This window comes from Hemitrygon akajei, chromosome 5 (assembly GCF_048418815.1).
Source record: "Hemitrygon akajei chromosome 5, sHemAka1.3, whole genome shotgun sequence".
Lineage (NCBI taxonomy): Eukaryota > Metazoa > Chordata > Chondrichthyes > Myliobatiformes > Dasyatidae > Hemitrygon > Hemitrygon akajei.
The window spans coordinates 154,888,031-154,904,446 of NC_133128.1; the positions used below are offsets into that span (position 1 = coordinate 154,888,031).

The 16,416-nt window shown below is 38.7% G+C and overlaps 1 protein-coding gene across 10 annotated transcripts in view; it reads left to right on the plus strand.

Moving 5' to 3' along the window:
• LOC140728349 (E3 ubiquitin-protein ligase HECW2-like) overlaps nt 1-16,416 on the plus strand; it is a 318,336-nt gene that overhangs the window by 260,663 nt on the left and 41,257 nt on the right. For 9 of the 10 annotated variants that reach the window (XM_073046945.1, XM_073046950.1, XM_073046949.1 and 6 more), the window contains one exon: nt 2,530-2,628. In XM_073046945.1, coding sequence (XP_072903046.1) covers nt 2,530-2,628 — 99 coding nt within the window. Of the gene's footprint in view, nt 1-2,529; nt 2,629-6,245; nt 8,731-16,416 lie in introns of those variants that run through there. The other variant, XM_073046955.1, reaches the window with a different exon arrangement.

Below are 16,416 nucleotides of genomic sequence, written 5' to 3' on the forward strand. Positions count from 1 at the left end.
GACTATTTGGAAGATGTTGACCAGTCACTTCCAGACAGTTTCATCATAGTTTGCAACAGTAGCTGATTTTTTTTTTTGTCAGTGATACAATTATTCTTTTCAAGATTCAAAACTGGTTGCATTTGCAATAGCAACAGGGTCAAAAGCTTTCAATTCTCTTAACTCATGGTCAGGAAATTTATCATCCAAGTGATTACATACGTTGAATGAATTGAATAGTAGGCACAGCATCTACGAGAGAACTTATAGATGCAAGCAGATCTTTCACTTTGTCACTCCAATAAACAGTTTCACCAAGATACTGACTGTAATTAGTTAATTTTTACTTTTGCATACCATAGTGCTTCAATTATTCTAACAGTGTTATGCAAGGAATTTACAAAGAGATGCCAGATATTCTAGAACGTTGTTGCAGACAGTTAATGCTACACAATATTGTGGATTTATCAAAATCTTCAGGCAGTAGTTGCTGATTGGATCGTTACATTTATTAACTTGCTCTTTGCAATACTAGATCAAAGCTTTGAAATTCTTTGTTAAAGCAATAACAGCAAAATCTCTTGACAGCCTTTTACTTTGTTTATTTATCTAAGTGATACAACGTTGCATTCTGTGACATAGGTAATTCTTGCTTTCCTTTTTTAACTCACAACCTGCTGAACATTGAATACACCGTTTATAACAGTGTTTCTATATGCTGTATAATTGTTACTTTTTTCCATGTTGCTCAGACAGATGCCTTATTTCTCATCAAAGAATTGCTGCCACATCATTTTTCTTTCTAAGTTAACATTTGCTCTAACATAAACATCACCATCTTTTGAATATCAAGATTGTTGTTGATATATTTTAATTGTTTCAACCATAGTGATACTGTCACATACAGTTAGTTTCAAAATGCTCACAAACACAGTCTTATAGGAAGATTCATTTTCCAGCTGAAACTTAAAATACAAAATTTACATTTTCTGTGCAGAAATGTCTGTACTTTTGTCAGCAATTAGTGCACAGAAAGCAAAGTTCCAAAATTCTTCCATTATGTGTTTCTGAAGCTGATTCAAACACAGTTCTTGCTGTGCCAACTCTCAGGTATATTTACATATTTGGTCACGTGCATGAATTTCTTGCACAGCATGCATAGAAGAAGTAAATCTTTAGATTTACTCAGGTAATGCACTGATTCTTGGCTGATAACATGAGTATTAGAATAGAGACCTTTTGCAAATGCAATTCTGAACACTAGATGGCATTAGGATGGGTGATTACATTACAAGGCATTTTGTTTTCATCTCTATGGAAATAAGTTTGTGAATCTATGCCTAATCACTCTATAACAACCACTAATAATCTACATTGTTGTTGTTCCTTTCCACACCTTGTGGCGCATTGAACAGCAACCTTGGCTTTTCTTTAGCATTTTTATCTGTTTTTTTTAATGAGGCCGAGTTGCTAACTCGGTGCTCAATCCAGTACGGTTGGAAAGCGTGCAAGGAGCCGGCCGGATTTGAACCCAGGTCCATTTGCCTCGAAGTTAGGTGTTCATGCCAGTACACCACCAGCTGATAATTTGTGTGTGTTACTCTGGATTCTGTCATCTGCCAGATCTCTGTGTTCCATCTAATTCTTGATGGAAATCATTGCTTTGATACTGTCAAGACCTGGCCACATGCTCACAGCAAGTTGTCTCTTTGGTCATGTTACCCTCATCATGGTGATCTACAACATTACAGGGCTTCATGTTACCTCACTAAATGTTCTGTCATCTCTAACCACCTCTTACAATGCACTGTATATCAGCTGCCTGTCATCACCTTTGAAGCTTCTGTCTACAAACAATGGTCCATTTCCAGCATCAATGTTGGAGCACCAGTCTGCCTTCTCTTACTTTTGGTCCTCAAGCATTAAATCAGCATGTAAGAATAGTCAAAATGGGTATTGTGCACAGTTAGTTTCAGCTGTGATTTCGTAATAGCCAGATGGAGTGTGGTGACAGATAAATCACTTCTTTGCTGCAAAGCATCTGCTAGCTTCACATGTTTGCATTACAAGTTTTGAAAGTGTTATTACTCAGCAGTATGTCCCACTTTAAGTTGTGTACTGTTTTATGTTACCAAAATGGATCATGCAAATCCATCACGTTACAAAGCTAACGGCTCATCATGTATTCTGAAGGTGCTATTATAATTTAACCATAAGCTTGTTCGATAAAAGCTTGTAGGAGGTGTCAAAACAGTAACTTTCGAAACACTTGAGCATGAGTTTCAATCATTTTAATAATAAAATGAGCAAATTGAGTGGAATACTTTTAAAGGAGAGGAAGTTAGAGTTCATTAGGGATAAAATCCCAATTTATAGGCTATAAGCATGGCTGTTTTAGATATACAGCTTGTTTCTTATGTAGCTGGTGCAATGGCCTATTGCTGGTTTGTAAGTAAGCTCTCTCTCTGAAGTACATTTTAACAAAACTTAGCTATCATCTAGACTTGCACATTTTAAAACCAACTTAAACTCTGCTCTTTACTGTTTTAGGTTTAGGTTCAGTGGTCGAATCCTTGGCCTCGCTCTCATCCATCAGTACCTGCTTGACGCCTTTTTCACCAGACCATTTTACAAAGGTCTTCTTAGAATGTAAGTATTTTTGCTATGAGAAGGAAATATTAACTAATGTAGGCATTGCAGTAATATTTAAAACTATCATTTTTTAATAATCTTACACACCATCTGCTTAGTGTCATTATAAGTGGTGACTTTAGGTATCTACCTATTGCAAGAATCAATTTTGTTGTTGTTGTCTTTGTCACGTTTGTTGAACAACAAAAACATGTTGATGTTCTTGTTTTACTAAAGGAAGCTGTCACATTTTTATTGACCTTGTATGCTCATTTGTTAAAGTTTCCTGTTTACAGTATTATTGACAATGTAAGATTTATCATTGTCACATTGATTCTGACAGAATTTGTCAGGTGAATAGAAATGGGAAAACTAAGAAGCCAGGAAGGAAATTTTGATTCTGAACACACCCAGATTCTGGTCCTTCATTCTCCACCATTTGAATGTATCCCAAGTCCTGATCAGACCCTCCTGATGAAGGGTTTCGGCCCGAAACGTTGTCACTACCTCCTCCCATAGATGCTGTCTGGCCTGCTGAGTTCTGCCAGCATTTTGTGTTTGTATTTATTTCCAGCATCTGCAGATTCACTCGTGTTGTCTGCGACCTCACTCTCCACTTTTAGTTCCTGCATGGCCGCCATCACCAAAATTGTCTGTGTTATCCTCCTTTAAAACTGGTGGCCAGGTCTAACAAATTCATTGTTGTTTACTTCAAGGTCTGGATTTTTTCCACATAATTTCATCATACAAGCATTTCCCTAGGTCCCAGCAAAGGTTGTTCCTTGGAGCTCTCTGTAGCCTGAACTCTTCATTCATTAGTTTGGGAGAGGATGATGGAAATGGCTGTGATTGGAGAGCAAGCCGCCACAAGCTGGCCTCACCATCTCAGTGAGTGAATGAGTGATCTGCTGGCTCTCAATGGTCCCTCAGTGTTGCAGCTCAGTGGATGAGTGTGGGGTGGTGGGACAGGGTGGTGCTTGGGGAGCGAAGGCACATAGAAATATCCCATTCCTGCTTGGCAGAAGATGCAGCCTTGCAATAGCCAGCTAATCTCTCCATCTAATCCATTGGTCACCAAAACACTTGTTCTAATATGCAAGTTGGGCATTCATAACCTAGCGAGGACCTGTACACTGATTTTTTTGTTTTTGTTTTCATGTTTTTCACTTGAGAAACCTTGAAAACTATTTACAGGATATTTTCTAATGACCCTTGGGCCCTTCTGTATATCTTCAAGACTGACTTCACCTTCCTCCAAGCACCTCTTTGTTGCTCAATGGGAAATTTAGCAGATGAATGACTTCTGATTGTCTGAAATGAAAGAGAGGATTGGCAGCCGGGTTGGCTGCTTCTTCATAGGGTTGTTCACCGAGCCTGGAGGTTAGGTCGCAAGCATTAATGTTTGATCACCAATCGAGGTGACATCCTGGCAGAAACACAAAAGAAATCAAGAGAATTCTTAGAAGCTTGGTTCTCAATGGAAAACTCTATTAACAAGCATATTGAGCTGGACGCATTTTCCAAACCTATGCATTTGTGGGGTGAGGACAGAGGGGTGAGCTGCAGATGCCCAAGGAACCATCAGTCTCAAAGACTAATAACCGGGGCCAGGGGCCAGTGGCGATAACTCAGCTATCTGGTTGGCTGGGGTCCAGCGGAGATCAGCGGGCCGGGCGACAGCCAAACAATCAGAACATTGAGTCGGACCGTGTGTGCACTCAGCAGAAACAACACTCAACTGTGCCCTGATGGTATCACTTTGATTGGTGACGAAACGCTTGCAACCTAACCTTCAGGCTTGGCAAGCAACTCTACAAACAAACTTCTGATTGGTTTTGTCTGTGTGAGGCCAGTACTAGTGCTGCCATGTTTTGGGCTTTATGACCAAAAGTAATATTTCTATAGGGATTCTCACATGTAACTGGCAAAGAAAAACTTTGTAGGTCCACATCTGTCATAAGAATGTTTTGCATTAGAATCCAGAGAGGAGTTATGAAAACCATTGAAATACTGTGGAAGCATGTCAAAGGTTGCATAGGTTGGTTAAATTATGTTACAGGTTCGCCCGTAGCATCTTAGCAGTTCAATGTTGTGTGATGATCAGCAGGACTGCATTTAATTCTGCTGGTTCATGGGATAAAACTTGTTCATTTGTTTCAGTGTTCATAAGCATTTTAGCCTCCATTTTTCTGAAGTAAATTTACTTGGAGTCATTCTGCTAAATCAACATTATTGCCAGATTTGCATGATCCCTTTTAACTTAGTGAGGTAGATTTAGTCCTTTTTAATGGTAAGTGATTTATCAAGAATATTTGCTTCATCTTAATCCTTTGTATTGGTTTAGTGTTTATTTTATCATTCTAGAACCAACAGATAATACTTCATTGGGTTTGTTTACCAGGTAACCCAAGGCAGGGTTTTAATTTTTTAATCAAATATAAATTATTTGAAATGTGGCCTTTCATGATTCTTGCTCCATATAATGAGCGGAAATTTATATCTATAAATTTTTAAGCACCCTTTTTGAAATGATTGAGTGGTACCTGAGCTAATCGCAGACACTTGTGTCTGAGTTGGCAGGATTCCAGTGCCAACTCTCAGCAGTGCCCAGGCTGCATCATGTTGTACTTAAGGAACTCAAGTGACCTCTTTGCAGAAATAACAAGGATGAGATGCTGGTATCACAGCTGATGGTGTCTTTCTAAACAGACTTATTAGAATTATGCATAAGAAAGTGCTGCACAGGAGCAAGTACTTTGGCACACCATATCTACACCATCATCATGTACCTAGCTATACCAATCCCATTTAGCAACATTGTCTGTTATGCCCTTTAACAGTAGGAAATTCAATAATAACAATGTCAAGGAAAGATACTTCTGCTCCTTGTTGGAGAGGTCAATAGCTACACATCGTTAACTCTTCTCAGAGTACTGTATGCAGGCTCTTCACAAACTGAGGATGTAGTTGGGACAGAACACTGCACAATCAAAACATCGAAGATTTGACCTGAAGATCTGATATGTTATGTAACACACATAAAATGCTGGAGGAACAAAGAAGGTGAGGCAGTATTTATGGAGGGGAATAAACAGTCAACATTTCGGGCTGAGACCCTTCACCAGGACTGGAAAGGAATGGGGCAGAAGGTGGAATAAGAAGGTAAGGAGAGGTTGGAGAAGAGGAGCAAGAGTATAAACTGGCAGGAGATATGTGAGACCAGATGAGGGAAAAGGTGGGTGGGTAGAGGAGGAGGGAATGATGTATAACTACTCCTTATTCTGGCTTCTGCCCCCTTCCTTAACAGTACTGATGAAGGGGTTTGGTTTGAAATGCTGACTGTTTATTGCCCTTGATACAATAGATGCTGCCTGACTTGCTGAGTTCCTTGTTTGTGTTGTTTCAGATTTCTAGCATCAAGAGAATTTCTTGTGTCTTGGTGTGTTAGGCAAGGGGGAAGCTCCAGAACCCACTTCCTACTCATCTTTTGATGAGAATGAGACATGTTTTTCCTCAGTGCCTATCATTGTACAATGAGGTTTTGATGACAGAGCCAATGAAATATTGGCAAAGACAGGACATTCACACCCCACCTTTGGAACTGAACTATTTGTCCACATTTGGACTAATTCCAGGAGCTGAAAAATCCAGGTACAGTCCTGATGAACCCAAACAGAGAACTGCTGAGCAGACTACCCAACACTGCTGTGATTGATAGAAGAATGAAGAGGCAATATTCAACTCATTTGGACTGATCTTGCTGTTTATTGGCATGATACATTTGCTCCATTTTCCATTTTGTTGTTGATATTTGAATTGTGGATTACCACTTTCTTAGATTCACATTAATGATGACCTGTGGTGATGCTAAAATGTCTAATCCATGCATTGTTTTGGCTGACGATGGCTGTAAGGCTTTGGGGTTAAAAGAAGAGTAAGCAGATTTATTTTAAATCATGGAGGATTCTGAGAGTATAAATAAAGGAAAACTGTTTTGGTGACAGAGGGTGTAAATTTTGGAAAATTGGAAAAAGAAGTAACCTGATAAATGTTCTTTAATAGTTGGTGTTATGATCTAAAGTGACCCCATCACCCCACCAAATGTCAATAGAAGGAGACAACACAGAGAAAGTGATATAAGTGTAAGTACTGTTGACCCTCCTTATCCGCGAGAGATTAGTTCCGGGACCCCCTGTAGATACCAAAAAACGCAGATGCTCAAGTCCCTTATTTAACCTGTCTCAGTACGGTGCTCTTTAGGACCCAGCGGAACCCCGGACCTTATTTAACCTGTCTTTAGGACCCGGCGTAGCTCTGAATCTGCAGTGTTTCTGTTCACGAAAATAATCACGATCACGATTGAAAATAAAGTGGAAGTAATAAAGTGATCAGAAAGAGGTGAAACGCCATCGGTCATTGGAAAAGCGTTAGGCTACAGTCGGTCAACGATCGGAACAATTTTAATGGAGCACATGAAAGGCCCTGCACCGATGAAAGCTACAAATTATTACTAAGCAACACAGTGGTTTAATTATTGAAATACATACATTTCTTAAGTGGTTTAAATGTGTAGAAAGGTAAAATATATACTATATACTAAGACAAACATTTGACTAACTGACGCTAAATAATACCGGATATACCTGTTCCGACTTTAAATCCGACTTAAAGATGTACTCAGGAACGGAATGCGTTCATAACCCGGGGACTGCCTGTACTTTTAAATCATCTCTAGATTACTTATAATACCTAATACAATGTAAATGCTATATAAATAGTTGTTACACTGTATTGTTTAGGGAATAATCACAAGGAAAAAAAGTCTGTACATGCTCAAACAATGAGTGCTGGAGAGAGAACTTCCGGATTTTCCCGATCCGCAGTTGGTTGAATCCGCGCATGCGGAACCCGCGGATAAGGACGGCTGACTGTATTACTAAATGCTTGATTTTAAACAGAGGGCTTAATTTTAACTTTCTATGAAAGGCAAAGTTTTAAACCTGGACATGTGTAGCACTTAAAATTTAACTTGTTCATAATCAATAAATGGGGGGGAAAAAGATGTAGAGAATCATAAGTGATGCACAATATTGCTTTATTATTTTTAATTGGGTTGGACTCTGGATTTTTACAAACTCTGAGTGTTGCAGAAGCAATCAAAACTGAAGCCCATGATCAATTGGTACTTCATTAACAAACAGCCTTAACTTCTCCAACATTGATTTCACCTCTGGATGAGATATATATAAACCAGTACATCAGCATTGTAATTTTTTTGCCTCTTAAGTTAGAAGATTGTGAGGTGAGCCCTTAATTTAGACTGGTACTCAAATACAATCCTAAAATAATGTATCAGAGATTCTATCTTTCAAATATTATAATATTGCTCTCTTGTACCTTTTTAATATGGGGAAACAAATAGAAGAGCTCTTTTATATTTTAAAAATAACTAATTTGTTCAAATGGTTGCAATGATCATCATAATCAAATGACGTAGACGATCATGATCTCATGGCAATGATTGTTCTTGGCAAATTTTTCTGCAGAAGTGGTTTGCTATTGCCTTCTTCTGGGCAGTGCATTTTCAAGATGGTGCATTCTCCAGCCATTATGAATACTCTTCAGAGATTGTCTGCCTGGCGTCAGTGGTTGCACAACCAGGGCTTGTGATGTGCATCAGTTGCTCATACGACCATTCACCACCTGCTCCATCGGCTTCACGTGATGCTGATCTGGGGGCTGAGTAGGTGCTACACCTTTCCCAAGGGGGACCTGCAGGCTAGCGGAAGGAAGGAACACCTTGCAGCTCCTTTGGTAGAGACGTAATTCACCCTGCCACCCAATGACTGCAGAAGAGAAGATGGAAAGAAGGGTTATTTTCCTGCAGTGACATCCATTTTCAGAATCAATCAATCATTTATTTTATCATGCCTGTCAACTTCCCATTGATTTACCCAGCTGACAGTTTGTCATACGGTCAATGAATAACAGCCATGACAACAGCAGACAAATTTTGTTTGGAAGTTAATGAATTGAACTTAATCTCCTACAAGGTTCTATCTGCATCTCTTAATAATGTTTGCAAAGAAGAGATTTATGTATGGTTCTGTCTTAGCATGTCAATACCATTTTTTAAAAATAAATAATTGTAAAACATTTTGGGGAATTGCCGTTTGACTTTTAAAAAAAACCTATAATTTGTGAGGTGATATATCTCCAGCACAAAGCTGTGCTGACTATTTTAATAATTCCTTGTCTTTCCAAATGCATATAGATCCTGTTGGAAGCCTCTCTTAGCAGTGACAGGGCTGCATCATGTTGTATTTAAGGAACTCAAGTGACCTCTGCAGAAATAACAAGGATGAGATGCTGGTATCACAGCTGATGGTGTCTTTCTAAACAGACTTATTAGAATTATGCATAAGAAAGTGCTGCACAGGAGCAAGTACTTTGGCACACCATATCTACACCATCATCATGTACCTAGCTATACCAATCCCATTTAGCAACATTGTCTGCTATGCTCTTTAACTGTAGGAAATTCAATAACAATGTCAACGAAAGATACTTCTGCTCTTTGTTGGAGAGGTCAATATCTACACATTGTTAACACTTTTCAGAGTACTGTATGCAGGCTCTTCACAAACTGAGGATGTAGTTGGAACAGAACATTGCACAATCAAAACATCGAAGATTTGACCTGAAGATCTCCTGATCTGTTATGTAACACACATAAAATGCTGGAGGAACAAAGAAGATAAGGCAGTATTTATGGAGGGAAGTAAGCAGTCAACATTTCGTGCTGAGACCCTTCACCAGGACTGGAAAGGAATTGGGGCAGTAGGCGGAATAAGAAGGTAGGGAGAGGTTGGAGAAGAGGGGGCAAGAGTATAAGCTGGCAGGGGATATGTGAGACCAGATGAGGGAAAAGGTGGGTGGGTGGAGGAGGAGGGAATGATGTTTAACTACTCCTTATTCTGGCTTCTGCCCACTTCCTTAACAATACTGATGAAGGGGTTTGGTTTGAAATGCTGACTGTTTATTGCCCTTGATACAATAGATGCTGCCTGACTTACTGAGTTCCTCGTTTGTGTTGTTTCAGATTTCTAGCATCAAGAGAATTTCCTGTGTCTTGGTGTGTTAGGCAAGGGGGAAGCTCCAGAACCCACTTCCTACTCATCTTTTGATGAGAATGAGACATGTTTTTCCTCAGTGCCTATCATTGTACAATGAGGTTTTGATGACAGAGCCAATGAAATATTGGCAAAGACAGGACATTCACACCCCACCTTTGGAACTGGACTATTTGTCCACATTTGGACTAATTCCAGGAGCTGAAAAATCCAGGTACAGTCCTGATGAACCCAAACAGGGAACTGCTGAGCATATTACTGTTTGTTTTATGGCAAGACAATAGACAATAGGTGCAGGAGTAGCAGCACTACCATTCAATGTGATCATGGCTGATCATCCACAATTAGTACCCCGTTCCTGCCTTCTCCCCATATCCCTTGACTCCGCTATCTTTAAGAGCTCTATCTATCTAAGACTACCCATCACTTTGCTGTGATTGATAGGAGAATGAAGAGGTAATATTCAACTCATTTGGACCGAACTTGCCTCTTATCGGCATGATACATTTGCTCCATTTTCCATTTTGTTGTTGATATTTGAATTGTGGATTACCCCTTTCTTAGATTCACATAGATTGAACAGAATTTGCTGATGACCTGTGGTGATGCTAAGATGTCTAATCCATGCATTGTTTTGGCTGACGATAGCTGTAAGGCTTCGGGGGTAAAAGAAGATTAAGCAGATTTATTTCCAATCATGGAGGATTCTGAGAGTATAAATAATGGAAAATTGTTTTGGTGACAGAGGGTGTAAATTTTGGAAAATTGGAAAAAGAAGTAACCTGATAAATGTTCTTTAAAAGTTGGTGCTATGATCTAAAGTGACCCCACCACTGCACGAAATGGCAGTAAAAGGAGACAACACAGAGAAAATGGATAAATGCTTAAGTATTTCTAAATGCTTGATTTTAAACGGAGGACTTAATTTTAACCTTCCATGAAAGGCAAAGTTTTAAACCTGGACATGTTTGGTAAATAAAGTTTAACTTGTTCATAATCAATGAATGGGGAAAAAGATGTAGAGAATTATAAGTGATGCACGATATTACTTTATTAATTTTTTTTAAATTGCATTGGACTATGGATTTTTACAACCTCTGAGTGTTGCAGAAGCAATCAAAACTGAAGCCCATGATCAATTGGTACTTCATTAACAAACAGCCTTAACTTCAACAACATTGATTTCAACTCTGGATGAGATATATATAAACCAGTACATCAGCATTGTAATTTTCTTGCCTCTTAAGTTAGAAGATTGTGAGGTGAGCCCTAATTTAGACTGGTACTCAAGAACAATCCTAAAATAATGTATCAGAGATTCTGTCTTTCAAATATTATAATATTGCTCTCTTGTACCTTTTTAATATGGGGAAACATAGAAGAGTTCTTTTATATTTTAAAAATAACTAATTTGTTCAAATGGTTGCAGTGATCATCATCATCGAATGACGTAGACGATCATGGTCTCATGGCAATGATTGTTCTTGGCAAATTTTTCTGCAGAAGTGGTTTGCTATTGCCTTCTTCTGGGCAGTGCATTTTCAAGATGGTGCATTCTCCAGCCATTATGAATACTCTTCAGAGATTGTCTGCCTGGCGTCAGTGGTTGCACAACCAGGGCTTGTGATGTGCATCAGTTGCTCATACGACCATTCACCACCTGCTCCATCGGCTTCACGTGATGCTGATCTGGGGGCTGAGTAGGTGCTACACCTTTCCCAAGGGGGACCTGCAGGCTAGCGGAAGGAAGGAACACCTTGCAGCTCCTTTGGTAGAGACGTAATTCACCCTGCCACCCAATGACTGCAGAAGAGAAGATGGAAAGAAGGGTTATTTTCCTGCAGTGACATCCATTTTCAGAATCAATCAATCATTTATTTTATCATGCCTGTCAACTTCCCATTGATTTACCCAGCTGACAGTTTGTCATACAGTCAATGAATAGCAGCCATGACAACAGCGGACAAATTTTGTTTGGAAGTTAATGAATTGAACTTAATCTCCTACAAGGTTCTATCTGCATCTCTTAATAATGTTTGCAAAGAAGAGATTTATGTATGATTCTGTCTTAGCATATCAATACCATGGTTATTTTATAAATAATTGTTAAACCTTTTGGGGCATTGCAGTTTGAATTTTAAAAAAACCCTGAAATTTGTGAGGTGATATTTCTCATGCACAAAGCAGTGCTGACTATTTTAATCATTCCTTGCCTTTCCAAATGCACATAGATCGTGTTGGAATCCCCTCCTGTAAATTTCCCACCATTGACATTAGGCTCACTGGCCTGTAGTTCCCTGGTTTGTCTTTGTAGCTTTTCTTAAATAAAGGTGCAACACTAGCTACCCTCTAGTACTTTACGTGTGGCTAATGAAGATGTGAAAATCTTTAACAAGAGAAAATCTGCATATGCTGGAAATCCAGTCTGATGAAGGGTCTTGGCATGAAATGTCAACTGTTTACTCTTTCCCATAGATGTTGCCTGGCCTGCTGAGTTCCTCCAGCATTTTGTGTATAAAAATCTTTCATCATAGCACCAGCAACTTCTTCCCTTGCTTCCCACAAAATCCTGAGATACATTTGGTCAGGTCCCAGAGATTTACCCATCTTTATGTGCCTCAGGGCTCTCAAAACAACCAATGTCAGGGTTTCAAGACATCAGTATATTCTTCCCTGAATTCGTTAGCTTCCATGGTAAATGCAGATGGAAGGTATTCATTTAAGGCCTCGCCTATCCCTGTGCTCCACACACAGAATGCCATACTGATCCTGAATGAGATCTATTCTCTATCTAGTTATCTTTTTGATTTTAATATAGAATTGTTTAGCATTCTCTGTTGTCTGCCAAGGATATTGCATGTCCCCTTCTTTTCCCCTCCTGATAACCTTTTCAAGTATCTATCTTTCTATCTATCTATCTATCTAAGTCTGCTCTTATGTTTGTTATACTCAAGGGATTCACATGATCTCAGTGGCCTGTACTTGACAAAACCTTTAAGGACAAGGGTTCCTTAGTCCTGCCAGCCTTACCCTTCACTCTGCCAGGAACATATTGATGCTGAACTCTTCCTATCTCACTTTTAGAAGCCTTCTACTATCCCTTAACCTGATAAAACCATCACTATTTATAAATGAGCAAAGACGAGAAAATCTGCAGATGCTGGAAATTCAAACAACAACACACACAAAGTGCTGGTGGAACACAGCAGGCCAGGCAGCATCTATAAGGAGAAGCGCTGTCGACGTTTTGGGCCGAGAGCCTTCATCAGGACATTTTTATATTTATATTTTATAAATATTTATATTTAAATATAAATATAATATTTATATTTATAAATTATATAGCTTTGCGTACAGGGAGCATTATTTTCAAGTTTGCTGATAATACTGAACACATCAGGGGCCCCCACCAGCCAGGTTATACTCTCCTCTCACTGCTGCCATCAGGATGAAGGTACAGGAGCCTGAGCAGTCACACCACCAGATTCAGGAACAGTTGTTGCACATCAGGCATGTGAACCAAAGGGGATAACTTAACTCAATTTCGCTTGTCTCATTGTTGAAATGTTCCCACAACCTATGGACTCACTTTCAAGGACTCTTCATCTCATGTTCTTGATATTTATTGTTTATTTATTACTTCTTTTTTGTATTTGCAGAGTTGGTTGTCTTTTGCACACTAGCTGAATGCCCAAGTTGGTTCCATCTTTTATTGATTCTGTGGTGGCTATTATTCTGTTATGGATTTGTATGCCCGCAAGAGTATGAATCTCAGGGTTATATATGGTGACATATATGTACTTCGATAATAAATTAACTTTGAACTTTAAATATAGTAGATAATGATGAGGGTAGCTTTAGCCTTCAAGATGACAGATAGGATGAAATAAACAGAAGCAATCAATTTGGAGCTCACAGGGAGAAACCATGCATTTATATGTGCAATAAGTAGCGCAATTTTTAATAAGTATTAATTTTGCAGCAAGATCTAGGTGGTAATTTGTGTGTACAGTATATCGATATTATTGGTTGGGTGTATATATGCACCTTGTAGATACTCGTGATAGTGTGTGTGTGTGTGTGTGTGTGTGTGTGTGTGTGTGTGTGTGTGTGTGTGTGTGTGTGTGTGTGTGTGTGTGTGTGTGTGTGTGTGTGTGTGTGTGTGTGTGTGTGTGTGTGTGTGTGTGTGTGTGTGTGTGTGTGTGTGTGTGTGAGAAAATAAAGTAAAATTAAAAGGTTATACCAAATGGGTTAAGCATCATTTGGCATTAAATTTCAGTAAAGGTGTAAAGGCTTTAAAAAATAAGTATTACCAGGATATTACCAAAGTTGAGATCCAAGAAAGTCAAGGAATTAATATGAGAGAATATTTCAAAATGCTGTGAGCTTTGATAGAGCAGATTAGGAATGGACTTTCCCTCTGATAATTGGGCCTGTAACCAGACAACATAGAAATAGACCCTTTGACTCATCACATCCAAGCCAATAATGAGGCACTCAACTGTGCTAAGATAATTTTCCCTCTTGCAATATCATCTAACCCCCACTTCACTCCCATCATCCATCCACCTCCTGTAACCCATCACAGAAGGAGCAATTTACAATGACCAATTCATTGACCAATCAGCAGGTATGGAAGTAAACCAGACCACCCAGGGGAAAGCCAAGTGGTCATGGGAAATATGCAGACTGTATACAGGCATCACTGCAAGTCAGAATTGAACAATATTTTTTTCAGAGCTGGTGAGATTTGAAATCGTCTTGCTGAAAATGGAGTGTGTTGATTTCATGCATAATATTAAGAGTTTCAGATGAAAAGCTTGCCACATTATAGAGAAAATGCAAGCTTAAATACTCCACCAAATTATGGGGAAATACTGATTTCTGTAATTTCTATTCGGTTGCCTCCAGTTTAATTGTTATGAAGAATGTGCTTCTTCAAAAGCGAGACTAGATTTTGCCTTGTGTGGTTTGTGTGTGTTTTTGTACTTCAAATTAAGCTGGCTTTTCCATTTCATTGCCATTTTTAATCTTAAAGAGACAATGATTGTTGCTGAAGTAAGGATCTGGTGATATCGTTACAAGATGGAATTGATTTGAGGGGTTGGGACTCTATAACTTAGTTTCATGGAAACGGAAATAGACTTTTAACCACTTGAGCCTGCTTGCTGAATAAATCATATTGAGAGTGATTCTATCTCATCTCCATTTAATAACTGTTACTTTATCGTTTAGTATTCTCTAAGTCAATTTTGAGGCTGAACTAGCTGTTCAAGCACTTTTGATGTAGCAACAACTTTCCTCTATTTATTCCAATCTTTTGTCTTCCTTGTACAGTCTCATTGTTATTGCCTGACAGAAAAATTGGATGTTAGTCTTTAAAAATATAGTGGTCCGGGGGAGAAAAATTTCGCTTTTCTGTCATCTTTCATATTAAGGGGGAAGCAAGCCTTGATTTCAGGTCTATATAGAGGAGCTATAGTGTAATGATTTTGCTCCTTTGTTCTGAATCCCAATAATTAATCCTTCAGTTATCCTGAAGGGTCTAGATACTCAGTTACATATTGAGATTATTTTAAAATACCATATGAAAATTGAGTCAGTGGATTTTTGAGCATCAGTCTGCAATCCAAGACTGGAAAACACAGAGATGGTGTTTGTGGCTTGACCACCGTGCTGGCCTTAAGGAAAAAAATCTAAATTTAAGTGTCTCTCCTTGACCATACATGCTGTTAGATGTCTGCTACTGAAAGCAGCCAGTAAATCTTCAGTGATTGAGTAATGTCTCTGCAGTCAAATTAAGGCTACTGCCTTTCTTTGGGTGGCGCCTGCCCCAGATATCAGAGTTTGCACTCGTCTTTTTGAAGTAAAGGTATTTGCTTCCATCTTTAGTTGTCATTCCTGCTTTGAGTTTTCAAGATTCAAGATTGTTTATTTAAGTTCTTCAATATACAAGTGTAAAGGAAAATAAAATGATTGTTACTGAACCTATGCAGCATAAAAAAAAACACAATAAGCGTAACAAAGATGATAAAGATAAATATAATAGCGATCATATAAAACAATGTACAAGTAACTGAGTATGGTCGTACATACAAAAGATTAGCTTATATACACAGACTATTTTATGTTCATTAAGTAGCGCTAGGTGATTGGGTTTCTGTACAAAAAGTGACTCTGACAAGAAATAAAGTAGCTGTTGGCAAGAGGAACTCTTCTAGGTAGCAACAGGGTGTCTGGAAACAGAGTAGGACAATGGCTGCCAGTGTGGTTATGAGGTGTGGAATGTAAATGTAGAGAGACAGTACTTTGAGAAGCCCAATATTTGAAGTGGTTATTTCCTACTGAGGAATAACCCCTTAAAGATTCCCGTCATGCAGAAGAGTTTGTCTCCTAGCAGGATTCTTAAAATTATTCCTGATTATTAGTCACAACCACACTGAGGCTACAAGAATCACTTAATGTAACTTACTTCCCTCGAGCAAATAGATCCACTAATGTCAGAAATTATAACTGTTCTTGGAAGAGAGAAGATGACCAATAGAATAAAATGCTAAGATAGGAAAATCTGTTATGTTCTTCAAATCTACACATTAGAATTGAAATCATTAACATATACTGCACTGCTGACATTTGATATATTATTTACATGACATGAGTGAATTGACTCTAT